The 16,036-nt window shown below is 44.5% G+C and overlaps 1 protein-coding gene across 2 annotated transcripts in view; it reads right to left on the reverse strand.

Annotated features, from left to right (window-relative positions):
• Positions 1 to 677: 677 nt before the first annotated feature.
• PRRX1 (paired related homeobox 1) overlaps positions 678 to 16,036 on the reverse strand; it is a 71,227-nt gene continuing 55,868 nt past the window's right edge. Inside the window, exons 3-5 of one of the 2 annotated variants that reach the window (XM_081298673.1) lie at positions 13,566 to 13,747; positions 9,902 to 9,973; positions 3,751 to 3,887 (exon numbers count right to left, since the gene is read on the reverse strand). In XM_081298673.1, the coding sequence (XP_081154799.1) occupies positions 9,919 to 9,973; positions 13,566 to 13,747 (237 nt within the window). In that variant the 3' untranslated portion in view covers positions 3,751 to 3,887; positions 9,902 to 9,918. Of the gene's footprint in view, positions 3,888 to 9,901; positions 9,974 to 13,565; positions 13,748 to 16,036 lie in introns of both variants that reach the window. The other variant, XM_081298672.1, reaches the window with a different exon arrangement.

Consider the following 16,036-nt stretch of genomic DNA (forward strand, 5'->3'; position numbering starts at 1 on the left):
AAACTCTTCCTTCCTGTATCCCTGCCCCATTCCCTCTTCTCCACTCCCCAGAACCCCTCTCCTCCCCCCAGGTTCTTAACAATGGATCTCAAGCCCCAGATCCCCTGTTTTCTTTCCTCATCTTCTGGAAACTTCTGTTGGCTCTGTTTGTTTGACACTTGTCTTATGCAGTTGTATAAACTTGTCTTTGCTAGAGCTGCCTTTAAATTAGATTTTAATTGTTTTGAAAAACAGAACTTGTACCACACATGCGATCCTCTGTTCTCCCCTGGACCACACAGCCTGGGTTAGGTACAATGAGTGCTTTAAAGCATTTTCTTGTGCTATTTCTTTGTTCTAAATTAAAAGGCTGTGCTCTATACAAAGTATTTTTGTCACATGGTATTTAGCGTGGGTGCTGAACGTGTTGGTAAAAGCTTGCTGGACTCTCACAAAATGTTTGCTCCACACCTACCCAGTTCCTCCCACCGTTGTCTTTGTCTTTGAAGAATAACACATGATTTCCCCCTTTTATAGGAAATAATACCATACTCTGATAAAAGTTCTCTTGTTTATCAGCACTTCTTACCTTCTTACCTCTTCTGAATGTGATTTTAGATCTTAGCAGATAGGTATTTTTGAAGTTCAGAAAGAAAAGAATCAGCAGCCTCTAATGTACATAACAAGACACTGAAATATCCTTCTTTCATTTTATTGAAAAGGAAACATTTCTATTCTAGCGCAAACAATGTATATTTTACATCATAAAGCAAGATATAATTTACATATTACATTTCTTAAGAGATCTTTATACCATTAAGTCATTCCCTTTTCTATTAGGTCACTTCTTCTGATTTAATTTAACCTGCTGACTACCCTACACATCAGCATCCTGTTTGGAAGGGGGGTGGGGCAACAGCTCACGGTGCTCATCTCTGTCTGGGCATGACCAGGCCTTGAGGTCCAGCCCTGAGACCTTCTTCTGAAAACTGGTTTAACAGCCAGAAGCTACTTCTCCAAATCACATAGCAAACTTGTGTTTTCAAAAAAATCAATAGTAAATCAAGTGCTAGTACTAGATGGTTGCCTTCTTGATCAAGTGCTCAAATAATGGATGCTTGTAGTGTTGGTCTACTACCAATGGGCAGTCCCATGCCTGACCGGCACCAATCACTTCCAATTCCCAGAAATGGCTTGTCTAAGGTGTCAGACAGAACCTCCCAGTTTCCCCCACCATTTGGGTTTATGGGGCCAGGATTTACTATAGACCACTGGAAATGTATGTCAGGATGAATGTTTCAAAAGATTTTGTTTTACATAACTGTCTTTTCTAAGCGTCTCCCCTTTCCACGCATGACTTCTGTTCTTTACCTATAACCTAAATCTTCCTTTAGCTATTCTCTCCAAACTCCGGACCCCTCAAATTCATCAATTTTTTTGGATTGCACTCACTTCACAAATCAAATAATGTTTCCATCTGTAAGGTCATACTATTCCTTTGAAACTCAGTAATCCACAGAAATGCATGGGACAGAAGAATGAGTCGAGAGATTCCTCAGAAGCAAGTAATGTGAATTATCCAGCCAACCTACGTGAACCATTCCCTAAGAAATGTTTTCATAGTGGGTTAAAGGGAGAGGGGACCAGTTTGTGAAAGCAAAATGCCTAAGATGGGCTTTCTTCTTATTATTGGAAGAAGTACAGAATCGACATTTGAAATACATTTTGAGATGAGTGGCTGTTAGTCTGGGAAAAAATGTCACCATTAGCTCAATTTGATATGCCAAGGGAAATACAAATGTTTGCTGAAAGTGCATCTTACACACAAAGTTCTTGCCTGTCACTTATAATGCACAGTTGGCATATTTGGCCAAAATCAATCTAAAGATTTCTAATCACAGGTAACTAAATGTATGAGAATCAAGCTGGCCAGGATAAGACTGTAAGTTAATATATGTCTATTTTGCATGACTTAAATTATTCTTTGGTCAAATGGTGTGATTTCTCAGACATCTAAATATATAAACCTGTTTCTTGCTTCCAAATACAAAGCTTTATGTATGTACAGCAAGGGAGCATCTCCTTGCTAGAGAGTAAGGCTTCCTGGTATGGTACCACTCTATGAATACTGTACACTTCTACAGTCCTCTTCCTCCCAAGGCTGGAGTGCTGGACATGCAGAGAACACAGAAATCTTTAAAGGAGCACAGGAATAGAGCCTCACAACACCCCTGTGAGGTAGGGAGGCATTGCTAAACCCATTTTATAAACAGGCAAACTGAGGCACGGCATGGCAATAAGGTTGGGTCAAGTCCACTGGGCAAGTTAAAAAAGCAAGGCTGGAAACAGAGAGAAAGAAATAGGGAAATATCAGTCTTGGCTCCTAACCCTAGATGCTAAACTTTACTTCAAAACACTAAGGAAAAAAAAATAGTCCACAATTGCCTTTAAAGTTTTTGGAATTTAGACAAACCTTTAAATATTCCACCTAAAAACATGTGTCCTGTCTTTCATATTTCTGTTGAGTGGAGAAAGCAGATGACTATCTTTTCCTCCTCTAAGTATAATTCCCATGATAGAATATATCAGCATTCCACCAGAGCCCCAGCTCCAAATTCAAGGACATCTTTGTTCTCTCAAATAATTTGTAATTCATTTAAAGCCCTAATGCAAAAACGACACTGTTCTCAAACAACTGCCCTGCCTATTGCTGCGTGGCCTTAATGAGAATTCTGTGTAGAATATAAGAAGCAAGATCCCTTACTAATGTCTCATCACTGCAGAGATCAGGACAGTGGTGATGGTGTGAAATTTGCTTCCTGTAGAGTTTGAAAAACTACAGACTCAAGCTTGCAATATTTTATATATATATATATATAAATATGTACAGTATATATATATAAGTGCACATCTGACTACCCTTAAGGCACCAAAGAGAAGTAGGCCATGTCTTTCACAATTCCGTCTTTGTTTTCCTAGAGAAATTTCTTTCCCTCTCAGTGAACATATTTCCTCTACCAAACAGCCTGTGACAACAAATAACTTTAACTCAAGATGACTGATTGTTTAAATGGGGCAGGGTGGTGTTGCTGGTGATAATATAGTGCATAGCTTAGAGCTCAGACCTAGAGCTGAGAGCTGGGAGTGAGCCAGCCACAGCCAGCCACAGCCAGCCATGCTGATCAGACAGACCAGTGACCAAACCTGTACACAATTTTTGTTTTCCAGCAGCCGGCGGAAGAAAACCTTACCGTAACCGACAGACACAGAGAGAGTGAAAAGGGAATCATGGGAGGCACAGATCTTCAGAAAGACTTTGGCTTTGCAAAAGCTCCTGGAGAGAAGTGGGAGGAGCTCAGAGTAAGGCACTGAGGTTCTCACAGGTTGGTGACAAGGCCTGGGGCATCTCTCTGAGCCTGTGTGTCTGTGGCTTTGTGGCCTTTCAAAACCTCTCAGGATTATGGGAGTGGGTGGGCTGACCCTAACCAAAGAAGCTTGGAGTATATTAATCAAAGCATGAATAGAAAGAAAAATAAAATAAACACACAGAAACAAATGGTGGTGGAATTCCAGAGGGAGGAGGAACGTTTGTTAACTAATTTTCATTTTGCTCCTCTCCTGCTTTTCTCTGCCATGGTCCCAATATGTTAGTTCTGTTTGTTTGATTGTTTTTACTTTTTTTTTTCCCAGCGGATGAAGAAATGACAGAGCAGGATAGGTGTCTTATGGTTTTTGATTTCTTCTTAGGCCTGTTTAATTTTTTTTTTCCTCAGTTGACTGTTGGCACTTGGTTCCTCTGTAAACTATATTCCTTGGCCTTCAGTCTCAGGTTGGCAATGCTGTTGGCCATGTTGATGCCCTGAGCAGGGCTATTGTTGGCACATGTGGCAGAATAAGTAGCCATGGCGCTGTGGGGACAAAGGAGAAAGCAGGGAGAATAACAGGCATTAGTTTCATGAAGCTGCAAGTCCAGGCCCCGGGTGGGTGCACTCTCAGGACGGGGCCAGGCAGGGCAGGGCCAGGCAGGGCAGGGGTTGGACTAGGTGACCGCTAGGTCTCTCCCAGCTGAGGCTTTCCATTAGTCTAAGGCACTTGGAGAGGTGGCTGTGTTTTTCAGGGCAGGAGAAAGCACAGGAGAATGAGACCCCGGGAGGGAGGGGCACTTGCTGTGTTGGGTACAATGAGTAATGATTTATTTCTGGGGAGACAGAGATGAGAGCTGCCCAAATTGAGCAGCAGGTGCTTTATCAGCTGACTAATTAAAACAGCATTTAATCTCCCTGCCTCCATTCCCTAGCCCATGGGATGGGTGAGGCAGAAATGCAAGTTTGGGACAAAACGACTAAAGGAAATTTTGCTGCTTCACTCTAAATAGCTGTAATTCTAACACGTTTTAGGTAATTGATAAATACCATGAGAAGTAATGTGCTCAGAGAATCAGTTGCACCCCAATGGAACTTTCCAGTCCTTCTTGATTCCCTGGTTGATAATTCCAGCATTGTGAATCAAGAGGTGCCTATCGACTGGCCTCAATGTCCTGACCTCTCCCCAAAACTTCCTGTGGAGCACACGCTGCCTTTTGGTTCAATTATTTTGTAAATGTCTAAATTTCCAAAATAAAGTATCAAAGGCTCCAGTTTCAGCACCCTTTACCTTAGAGATGACTGTTTCTCACTGTCGATATTGCCGACAAAAACTTGACGTTGTCATTGTCAAAGACTGTTCTTAGGACCGAGAACTGGGCATAAAATTGTCATTGGGGGATTTCTTTCTTTTAAAAAAATTACTTTATTTCTTTATATGTGGTGCTGAGAATCGAACCCAGTGCCTCACACACACCAGGCAAGTGCGCTACCGCAGAGCCCAGCCCTAGCCCCAGCCCCTGTCCTGGTGGGTTTCTGATCACTGCATCCATGAATCTCTTTTAAGGAAGAAAGAAATGGTGTTGTAGAATTGTACTCAAATTGTTTACTTTATACTGAATGGATAAAAGAAGACTAATTTTAACTAAATTAAAATGTTTCTAAGATAGCAAAATCCTTTTCAACTGCGGGGTGGATAGACAGACTTATAAATGGAATGACATGTGCTTTTTTGGGGCCTGCATTCCAGTGGAATTTGTCAGCCACACAGGAGCCTGTGGTTCTGGGATCAAGTGACAAGATCAAAAAGAGAGAAAACTGAAGCTGCTCTACAAGAAGAACAGATCCCTGACACCTCTCCCAAACAGTCCAGACTTATCGTAGCCTAGTTCAACTTGGTGACTAGCAATTAGCCCAGGAAAATTAAGATAAAGAAATACAGAAGGTTCCGGATCACTCCCTCTCTCCAGAAATACAAATCTTTAGCTTGCCGCACGGGTATAAAGCGTGTGAGCAAGTGTGTGTGTGTGTGTGTGTGTGAGACAGAGACTGTGTGTGTGTGCGCAGCAGAAGGGTTACAGAGTCCTGCCTCCCTCACTTCCTCCTTCCTTCCTTCCTTCCTTCTTTCCTTCCTTCCTTCCTTCCTTTGGGGATTGAACCCAGGGGTACTAAATCACTGGGCCACATCCCAGCCCTTTTATTCTTCATTTTGAGACAGGTTCTTGCTAAGTTGCTGAGGCTGGCTTTGAACATTCGAACCTCCTGCCTCAGCCTCGGGAGCCGCTGGGATCGCAGGTGTGTGCCACCAGGCCTGCTGCCTTTCCTCATTTTGTCCGCTCATTCTTACCCAGTGGCCCTGCGTGACGCTCTCCCTGCTACTCCAAGGCAGGTCCTCCTATAGCACCCTACACTCCGCTTTCATCACTTCATTTAATTTTTTAAAAAATATTATTTTAGTTGAAGATGGACACAATATCTTTATTTATTTATTTTATGTGGTGCTGAAGATCGAACCCAATGCCTCATGTGTGCAAGGCAAGTGCTCTACCACTGAGGCACTGCCCCAGCCCCACTTAATTTAATTCTCCATCATCTATCACTGTTCTCAGCTGTTAGCTCCATGAACCAGACACCACCTCTGCCGGTTCACAACTGGATCCTTTGGTAGAGCTGACACAGCCCCTGATACATACTTGGTGCTCAGTAAACTATTTAGTGAAGAGACGAGTGAGATGTATGCAGATGGGCTACAATTTAACCGATTCCTGCTCACTGTCACTGGTTTCTGTCATCCTGCTATAAGTGATGATTTCTTAAAAACTAATCTGACCAATGTGCTTTCACTCTTTAGAAGTCGTCCTTGCTGTAAACTTCGCTCTCCTAATGGAAAGAACGAAGTCAGAAGGACATGGCAAAAGGGGATGGTCACTGCATATTCTGGGATACACAAAAATATCTTCTCATAGTAAAACTAAACCAATATTCATAAAGTTGAGACAGACTATCACTTCCCCACTCCCCACCAAAGGGCACGGGCAGAAGAGTCTCCAGTTAAGTGGGATTCATTAGGAGTGAAACAAATGACCAGAATAACCCATTAAGATAGGGAAAGGTTTTTCTTAACAATGCACCAAGAAATGCCATTTATTTTCAAAACTCATACACATACCATCATTTAGTTTCTAGACTGATTACATGTTTTCACTCAAGATTCTGCCAGAAATATGTGCAAATCCATAAAACCCATTGTCAAGGAATTTCTCGGATACACTAAAGACCGAAGAGATGAGTGGATTTGGGAAATGTACCTAAATCATGGATTATTATAAAATCAGCCAAATTAGCCTTTCCCAACCAGGAGTATATGAGAGAATAAAGCACTAAAGATATACACAGAAGGTGCCATTTTAAATACACAGGGAGAAGCTGGACTTACAGGGTATCTGCATCATTTGGAAAGTACTGAGGGTAGAACTGAACGGCCTCTGAGCACACATGGTAAAACTTCATGACAGAACACGGAGATGAGCTCTGGTGGCAAAGTGCAGACAGCCATGGAGGACTGTCCTTGGCCGAATCTGGAGATGTGTTTTCTGTTGAGAGTCTAGACAAGCAGAGTCCTACTTAACAGCAATTCACCCTTTCTGTTTCTTGGCAGACAAAGCGCACTGCGACCTCGGGAGGTTATGGTAGTTTACTGGAGTTGTTTCCACTGTTTTCCAGAAATGTCTGCAGTAGCAGTGACTGAAGTTTTATCTACTCTGTGCCAGTTTTGCTCGCTACTTCATAGTCTACTACCTGTGTCATTAGGGATTCTAGTCTGGGACTTAAAAGGTAGCACATTTCTCAGAAATACTCAGTTTTTCTCTCTAATGCAGGCCAGACTATAAAATCCAAACTCAGAGGAATGTTGACCCACTTTTTCACTCAGAAATGAATTAGTAGGGAATTAGGGTCATGTATTGCACAGGATGCTCCCAAGACTTTGTCTCTTGAATGACGCAGCCTGTGCTTCTGCAGTAGAGACAGTGCCCTGCCCAGTGGTATGGTGGTGCCATCACAGGAACACCACAGTAGGGGTGAGTCTGTACAGGAATCCTCCCATTCGTGGGGTGTGAGGAGAACAAAGCTGTTTATATTAATGAATGGGTTTTGTGATTCCCTCGAAGCTTCAGAAGAGATAACATTTCACTTGTAATTTTTAGAAAAATTATAAATGTCAAAGAAACCAATCTGACTTATTCCAGCATTGTGTGGCTGAGAGATGTAGGATAAAAGAAGAGAGGTCACCTTCATCCCAGCCTCTTAACTGATGTTTAGAATGTAATGTATCCTCCTTCAAATAGAGACCGCAATGATATTTTGCACACGTATTGAGGAATTGCCTCTCTTCCCTACAGTAGTACCACTGGGTCTAGGCTTACAATTCCATATGTGCTTTACAGGCATGCAGTGGGTGGTTCTTCAACATACCAGTGATGGACACAACTTGTCACAGGCCAGAAAAGACGAATTGCTGAGTGGGTGTTCATGGAGCAGCCTAGACGCGCGTTAAGCATGGGCAGTGGCCAAGGGAGAGGATGTGCTTCCTAAAGGGAAAGCAGATGCAAGAGAGCCTTGCATGGCTGCCAATCTGAGACACTGTTGGTGACCACCTGTCCTATGTCATGGAAACTCCTAAGGCTCTGCTTCAGGAGAAGAAAGAGAACACTGAAACATCATCTTGCAAGAGAGAGAGCTGTCAGGGCAATTAGCTGCTTTCAACCAATTTATGAGGCCATTCAGACTATGTGAAATGACCATTCCTTCCTATCCAAACTCCTGGGGTCAACAGGTAAGACTGAAACTGATGTCCATCGTAGGTTAAGCATAAGACAACAGAGAGCCAGCTCCTACCAGCGGGGCTTACCTTCTGAGTAAGCAGAGTGCAATACGAGCTGATTCCTGGCCCTGACTTTATAGGGTTTAGCTAAAGCCCATTTCTACTAAGTTCTAGTAAAGGTCTCTGTATTTGTGACCAAGAAAGGACTTCACTGGAATAACGTGCATGGAAACACTGGAGATGGAAAAGAAGGGCTGATTCCTGTCTGTTGACTCAATAGGGGGTGCTGGGACTTCCACAGAGCTGACACGTTGAAGTGGGCTTGGAATGTTTCCATCTCCTTATTTGGAGATTTCTAGCAGATGTGGCCCAGCTACAGGCAGCACAATGCCAGCCCCACCCTCAGGGTTGAAGGATGGTTTTCACTGGGGACGGATCATTCATGATCCATCGAACGGCTCCAAAAGGCTGTAGTGAGGGAAAAAGTGCTGAAGTAACTGCCAGGCACCCAGGAGGCCCTCAGCAGCCCACTCATGGCACCATCTCAAAGCCAGGAGACTCAGGGACATCTTTCCCTCTGCTTTCTCGCCACCTGTAGTGTAAACCCTACAAATCACAAAACAGTTGAGGATGGCTTGGGAAACAATAGCACTTGACTATGTTTTCAACTTTAACGTGGCCTTCTGGCTGAACAAAGAACAAACGATGACAAGCTGTTTAAATTTTTACTCCAAAGACAAATCTGTCAGCCTAAGAAGTCTGTGGGTCTTCCTGGGAATCTAGGTTTCCTCTGCGGGGACTTAGCTTTTCAAAGGCTGCAGAGCCTTCAGCTTCCCAGGCTCTGTGGTCTAGAGGGCAGAGGGCGCCTCTTTGGTGCATTCTTTGCAGTGCAAGAACAGTGGAGGCTCCTTCTAAGAAAATTCAATACTGGTTTTCCTAGGGAAACTTACTATTGAAATGACAGCCCTTACAGCCTGTTGGAAATGTTCTTATGAGACCTTAACAATCACCTGCAACTTCTGTTTTTGAAATTCAGAGGTTGCTTTTTGGTGTATACTTAGCTCTTACAAGTGGACATGCCTGGACCACATTTCATCAGCCAGTCTGCAGGGTGTACTACATGTTTAGTCATATTTCTGCAAGCTTTACCTTTTCTTCCAGAAATGTCTGATACACAAATATGCAAATATTGGCATGCGGATGCTTTGCATCTTTCTATTGTACAGATTTTTCCATATTTCTTTTTCGTATGCAATAGGGAAACTAGTGGATCAGTTTTGATACAAGCTTACATGAGAATTCAATGATCTGCTAGGAGCCAGGATGAGAACATAGTTCTTCTGACTGCTGGGGCATACCCTACAGTCAGTCAGTCACCTGATGCCTCACTCTGCAAGGCGCGTCCTGTGTGTGGACAGCACTTCCATCATCTTGGAGTGGAACAACTTGCAGATGCAGAATCTCAGGCCCACCCTAGGCTTAGTGGACCCCAGTCTCCAGGTACAGGGTCCCAGGCGAGTCCCAGGCATAGCCACATATGAGGAGTGGTGCTCTCAACTCATGCCACCCTTAGGTTGAGGACAGGTTCTCCGGTGAGCTCTGATGCTCACCACAGTCCCCGCTGTAGGACCTCACTGCTCACATCTCCAGGAGTTGAACCCCCACTTTCTTAAACACACTTAACTTCCCCTTCAGCCCTACCCCCAGCAGCCACCCTCTTCCCCCTCTGACAAGTTACCTTTTCAGTGTCTTCCGTTAGAATCCGTTATGAAGCCCCTCGTGTAAACAACATCTTGGGAGGGACGAGGATCTATGTTTGAAAGTGTGAAAGCGAGAAATGAGCCAAGGCATTCAGCAGATGTCAGGCCGCATCAGGACCACCACCAAGTGACGGGGATGAGGAAGGGGAGGGAGCTCTGCCCTGGTGCTTTCATCTAGCCCTCCCTCCGCAAGCAGCACTCTGGGCCAGGCTGCAGAGCCGGGCCAGCTCTCTGCTCTCACAGGAACTGAGGTCTTAGCTATTTCATCTCAAAAAACATTCGGCAGTCCAAGAGCTGGCTGGTCACTGCTACCCGAGAGGCAGGGCGCTCTACCAGTGAGTCCTCACAGCCGCAGGGCCTGGGCATGGGGTTGCTCTCATAACTTGATTAAGGAAGACTGTGCTGAGCTAAGCAGTGGGTATGTGTTCCAGAAAGCTTCCTTCAGCTGACCCCAGGGAAATAAAGAAGACACCTGCCAGAAAGAAGCATCCATGTTCGGGAATGCTTTGCTTCCTCTGGTGACCCAAGTCCTGCCTGTCATCTTCTGTAAAACGCTCAAGGGAATGAACAAGTTCATGACATGCCTTGGAGTAAACCGTGTGTCTCAGTTTGCCACGGACAAGCCCAGTTTATGCCCACCAACCTAAGGAAATTATCAATACCAGTTCCCTTTCACTTTCAAAAGTGTCCCAGTTTGGATGACAAGGTATACAGCCACCAGTCTAACTGCAAATGACAGCCAGGAAAAAGACTCATTGGCTCCTCCCCAGTCCAGAGTTCTGAGCGTTAGATAGTAACTGTTCTGTGCCTTGGCTTCCTCCTTTCCTCTCAGGGAAGAGCCCTGGAAGTCAGCCAGCTGCTCTCTGGCAAAACTGTCTGCTCACAGTCCCCAGGTTGCAGGAGCAAGCCACAGGGCTTGTCCCATAGAGTGCCCATATACCCATCTGAGACAGACCTTGACTCAAAACAACGGTTTCAACAGTTCTCCAATCCTAGACTTTTTGCTGCATCCAATACAGTGCAGGTTCAATTTGAATGAGAATAGTCATGTGTCCTAAGGTGTGGGACAGAAACAGGGACCACAAGCACGGGTTCTCACTCTGTTTCCTGAAGACTTAAACTTGGGCAAGTGTTCAGCCTCCTCTTCTTTGGAACTGGAGCAAGGACAGAGTTATCACACAGGAGTGTCCCAAAGATTAACCAAGACAAATGCTTTTTAATGAATGTCACTAACTTGACATAAGGATCAAAAGAAATAGCGAGTGAATTTTCCATAACACAAAATGTCTATCGATTCCTCGGCTTTTCATCACTTGTTTTTCTTCTGTATTTCTTTAACAACAGTCATGTTTCCTAGCAAGATTTGAACTGTGAAATCATGACATATTTGATTCTAAACAGCAAGAAGATCTCCAGGTAAACAAAATGGGTTTGGCCACTTTTAAAAATTAAACAAACTATAAACACTTCAGACAACATTAGGGCAAAAAAAATCATATTAATTTACTGCATTAAACCATCACTTTTCTACTTAAATTTGGAGATTAATTTATTCTTCATACAGAATATGAACTATCAGGTTCTATAATACTGTTTTAATTTTTACAAACTCTTGTATCTAAGGGAGAAGTGATATAAAAGCACACGATGAAATGAGTAAGAAGTAGTAGGTTATATGATCTTAAGTGAAAAGAGCAGAATACAAAATAATATGTAACACTAAGCCTACACTATATAAAATACTGAACTCTCATTGCAGAAATGAACAAACTAGCTATATCAAGATGATAGAAGTATGGTCTTTTGAAAAATATCTAGATTTTCTTCATCATCTTTTTAGCTAAAATAGAATTTTTCCAAAAAAGGCACACATGACCTGCCACGTTAATAGCTTCAGTTTGATGATCACCTACAAAATGCCAGTGGTGTGGGCACTGAGGCTTGGCTTCTGCTGTGGCCAGTGTCTAACCCGACACTAGTTCCGGAGGACTTCGTCCCCACGAGCAGGGGTCTGCGCTCAGCTTCTCCCTGGCAAGGACCCTCAGGAGGACGCAGGCAGAAAGGAGAAGCACTGCTTCCCAGTTACCACCAGATTCACACCAAGATCTTGAGGCCTCAGGCTTTGAACTAGACCATCCACAGGCTATTTAGGGAGTCTGTGGACTACCAGTACTCATAAAAGAAATAGTAAAGAATATGGGATGTCACAGTGGTCCTCAAATGCATTTTTAGTAAATCCTACAGAAGAAGGGTCTACATTTTAAATAGGATACACAGATAAAATTAATCTTTCAAAATCAGCAAGGCTGAGAGTAATGGGGTCCGAGAATAGGACTTCCTATACACGGGGTCTCCATGTACGAAGACCAGAATTAATTCAGGTTAATTTTACAACAAGGAATATAAAAGACATTCCCAAATGCATTTATGGTGTTTCTCTCAAGAACTGATTTGGTATAGAAAGAACATTTAGGTGAGGCTCTGGGCTTGAATTAGAGCTATAAATTTGGAAAGCATGTGCATTTCATGAATGTGGCTTTTCACTTTTCAGGGGCTAGGTTTCTGCCAGGACATATTCTGTTAGTCTAAAGCTTGTCCTTAAGCCCATAATGAACTTGACAATAAAATTTTTTTTAAAAAAGCACAATAAGTGACTTTGTGAATACTTCTTCCATTGAAATCAGCAGAAGAGAACATGCAGCCTTGACCTGGTTTCTTAGAACACTCAGGTCTAGGTTTAAAGACAGGCACCCTGGACTGGCCACAGGGTGCTGAGTACAGCGTCAGCAGTGTGTTCTGAACAGCACAATGAACTGAGGTTCAAAGTCTCAATGAGGTGGAAATAGCACTCTGCCACTTGCTTCTTCAAAAAATGTCACCCTTTTAATATAAAAGTTTAGTGTAAATTATACATTCTTTTTTATGCAAAACATACACACATGTGCACATGCACAAGTGCGCTGTGCACACGCACAAGTGCGCGTGCCCTCTCTCTCTCTCCACACACACACAACTGACCCCTAAAGAAATCTCCAGACAAGTAGGTCAGAATTGGCGACAGAACAGGAAAGCGTTTGGGATCCTAAGAAATTTCCCCCTACTAACTGGTAAGGACTGAGTCTCGAAAGTGATGGGAATGAGCTTAGGCTCTCCTTTCCTGTCTCCTCCCTCCCTCCTTCCCATCTCCCTTCTTCCCTTCCTCCCTCCTTTCTTTCTTTTCTTTTAATTCAAAATCAGTTTCACTGTGAAGCCTTACATGTTAATTCCCTACTTGAGCATAATGAAATAACCTTATCTGAAGTTTAGAAATGGGGTAGTTCTGTTCCAGAACGCTGCAAAAAGGGACAGTGAGCATGGCTTAATATCGGTCTTTTCTTTTAGATTCTTCCCCATCTTTGAAACTTTTGCAAGAGTTCCTGAGTCCGAGAGGAGATTGCTGATGGCCTGCCCCTCTCTCTTCTGCCCCAAACCCTGCTCCTGGGGCAACTAGTAATGTCCTGTGAAACTCTGGGGATGCCAGCAAGTTGAGTGTCTCTGAAGAGGGTAACCCAGTAAGAAATGTCAGCACACGCAGCTTTGAGCATGACGGATGGCTGAGGAGCATGTGGAGGTGGAGCAAGGGAGGGCGGGTGAGTCATTCACCTGTATGGGGATGCTGTCCCCCAGGAGAGATAGTCGGTGGGTCTCGGAGCAGGACGAGGGACGATGGGCTGCTCCACGGCACTCACGTCTCCTGAGTAGGATTTGAGGAGGGAAGCATTTTTGTTGGCCAGCATGGCTCTCTCATTCCTGCGGAACTTGGCTCTTCTGTTCTGAAACCACACCTGGAAGAGGGTTGGGAGGAGAGAAGGGCGTGAGGAGGGAGAGGAGACAGAGGAAGAGATCATGTGAATGCATGGTGTGAAGCCTTCCCAGAGAAGATGCAGCATGGGTCTGGATTCCTCTCAGGAAAGAACCTGCCCTAGTCCTCCCCTGGCGGGGCCTGCCTACGGCTCTCAAGGGTTAGGACTATGGGCTGGTGGGGCTGGGGTGCAGCTCGTGGTAGAGTGTGGGCTTAGCATGCATGTAGCCCTGGGCTCTATCCCCAGAGCGCGCGCGCGCGCGCGCGCACACACACACACACACACACACACACACACGGAGTTCTTCCAGTAATCTGGACTCCTGAGACAGGCTCTGTGACTGATACATCACACAGCAGAATGTGGGCATCATTCCTATCATAATTGTAATCAAGAAAAAGAGGAAAAATCTCATTAGACCTCCGCCACAGATACAATGACTTCACTAAAAACTTTTTCAAAATTCTTCAAAATGTGAAAATGTCATCTCCTTTCACATTACTAGGTATTTAAAGAAAAGCATGTATTTCTCCAAACACTCTGACGAGGATTTAAGAAGCAAATGGTTTGTTTTCAAGGTGTAAGGAACTCCACTGGGGAAGTGAGAGGCAGAGGAGCAAGCACTGCAGAGAGCATCGACAGGCCCCTGTGGGGCTCGGCTGCAGGAGCGCTGGACTGCGGCCACCGTGGCACACATTCTGTCATCCCCCTGCAGGGGCCAGGGAGCCGAGGACTTGTACCCTGGCTGTTGTCAATCATTAGTTACTAACATCCCAGCACTTCTGACATACCAAACACAGGCAAGGAGGTCTCTTGAGGTTCTGGAAGGAAATGCGGATGCTACACATCAGAAGCTGGCTGGACTACGTTTATCTGTAGGGTTTGAGGATTTGGGTGGCACCTATTACAGCATAATAAACTTGTGCATTAAGCACTGCCAGGACTGGGAACATGGAGGGGCACATTACATACATTACTTCTGGTCATCATGACAATTCCAAATAATGTTCTGTTATTTCTATTTTCAAGTTAAGGAAACAGGTTCAATGAGCTTAAGCTATTGAAGTTCACCCAAATAATAAATAGCTAAGGTCCTTTTTTTCTGTTTTGTTGTGTTTGGGTGGGTGAGGGTGTTTTCTTTTGCTTGTTGTTTCTTGTTTGCAGTGAGGGATGGAACCCAGGGTCTTGCATATGTAAGACAGGTGCTCTCCCCCAGAGCTGCAGCCCCAGCCCAGTGGCTGAGTTAGTCAAGGACATCCACCTCATGCTGCCCAGCCCTTCCAGGCAATGAACTGCACTTGCTCCTTCACTCACTAGTGAGCCTTCGTGGAGTGCTGCTCTGGAAAGGGGCGAGCAAGGCGTGTTCTCTGCTCTCGAGCAGCTCACAGTCTACAGAGGAAGAGGAGTATGCATGGAAAACCACAAAATAAATAATCTAGGTGCAATTATAGAAACACTGGCAAGGCGTTGGGGAGGGATTTAGCACATGGAGAGACAGCTGCACAGCTCTGGGCAACGTGCACCCCAAGCATCATGGGATTGTTGCCCCAGAGTCGGGTAACACAGGGGGCCAGAGTGGGAATCCACAAAGGTTTGAGCATCCCTTCTCTGACTTCCAGGACCTGGCTCTTCTATTTCTTCTCTTCCTGTTGCTATTACAGTTATCAATTTAAAATTCAATATAACTGTATCCTTGCCCTGCTTGATAACATCCACTGGCCTCCCGTGACAGAATAAAATGACAACCTTGCCATAGATCCAAAGCCTGTTTGGGAATTAGTTCTCTGTCCACACAAAGCCACACCATCTACCTCCAGCACAGATCCTCTATGGTTCCCGCAGCTTTCCACCCACCCGTCATGGCAGCAGACACCCCTCTGCCTGCAACATGCTTCTCCTTCCAGCTGCTAAAGCCCATATATTTTTTAAGACTCGACTTTAACATCTGAAGAGTTGTAGTGGAAGGAAGATGACTTTTAAGGTTCAACAGAAATGAATAAAAATGCTGACTACACTATGTTCAAGATTGACCTTGGAGAGTTATTTAATTTCTCTGCTCCTTGGCTTTAATGTTCCTACTTCCAGGATGATGAGAGTGGCCCAGAGAGGTGCTTAGTCGGTGTACATTCCCTCCCTTTCCCCATGGCCTCTGGTCCGTGGCTGACTCCTGTACACTCCTTTAGTTCAGGAGTCACCTTACAGCATCGAGACAATGATCACACCTCGGGTCTTCTCAGCCCCAGACCAGAGCACCCTCAGGGAAAAAGCCAG

The sequence above is a fragment of the Spermophilus citellus genome (genome assembly GCF_964194105.1).
Source record: "Spermophilus citellus genome assembly, chromosome: 6".
NCBI lineage: Eukaryota > Metazoa > Chordata > Mammalia > Rodentia > Sciuridae > Spermophilus > Spermophilus citellus.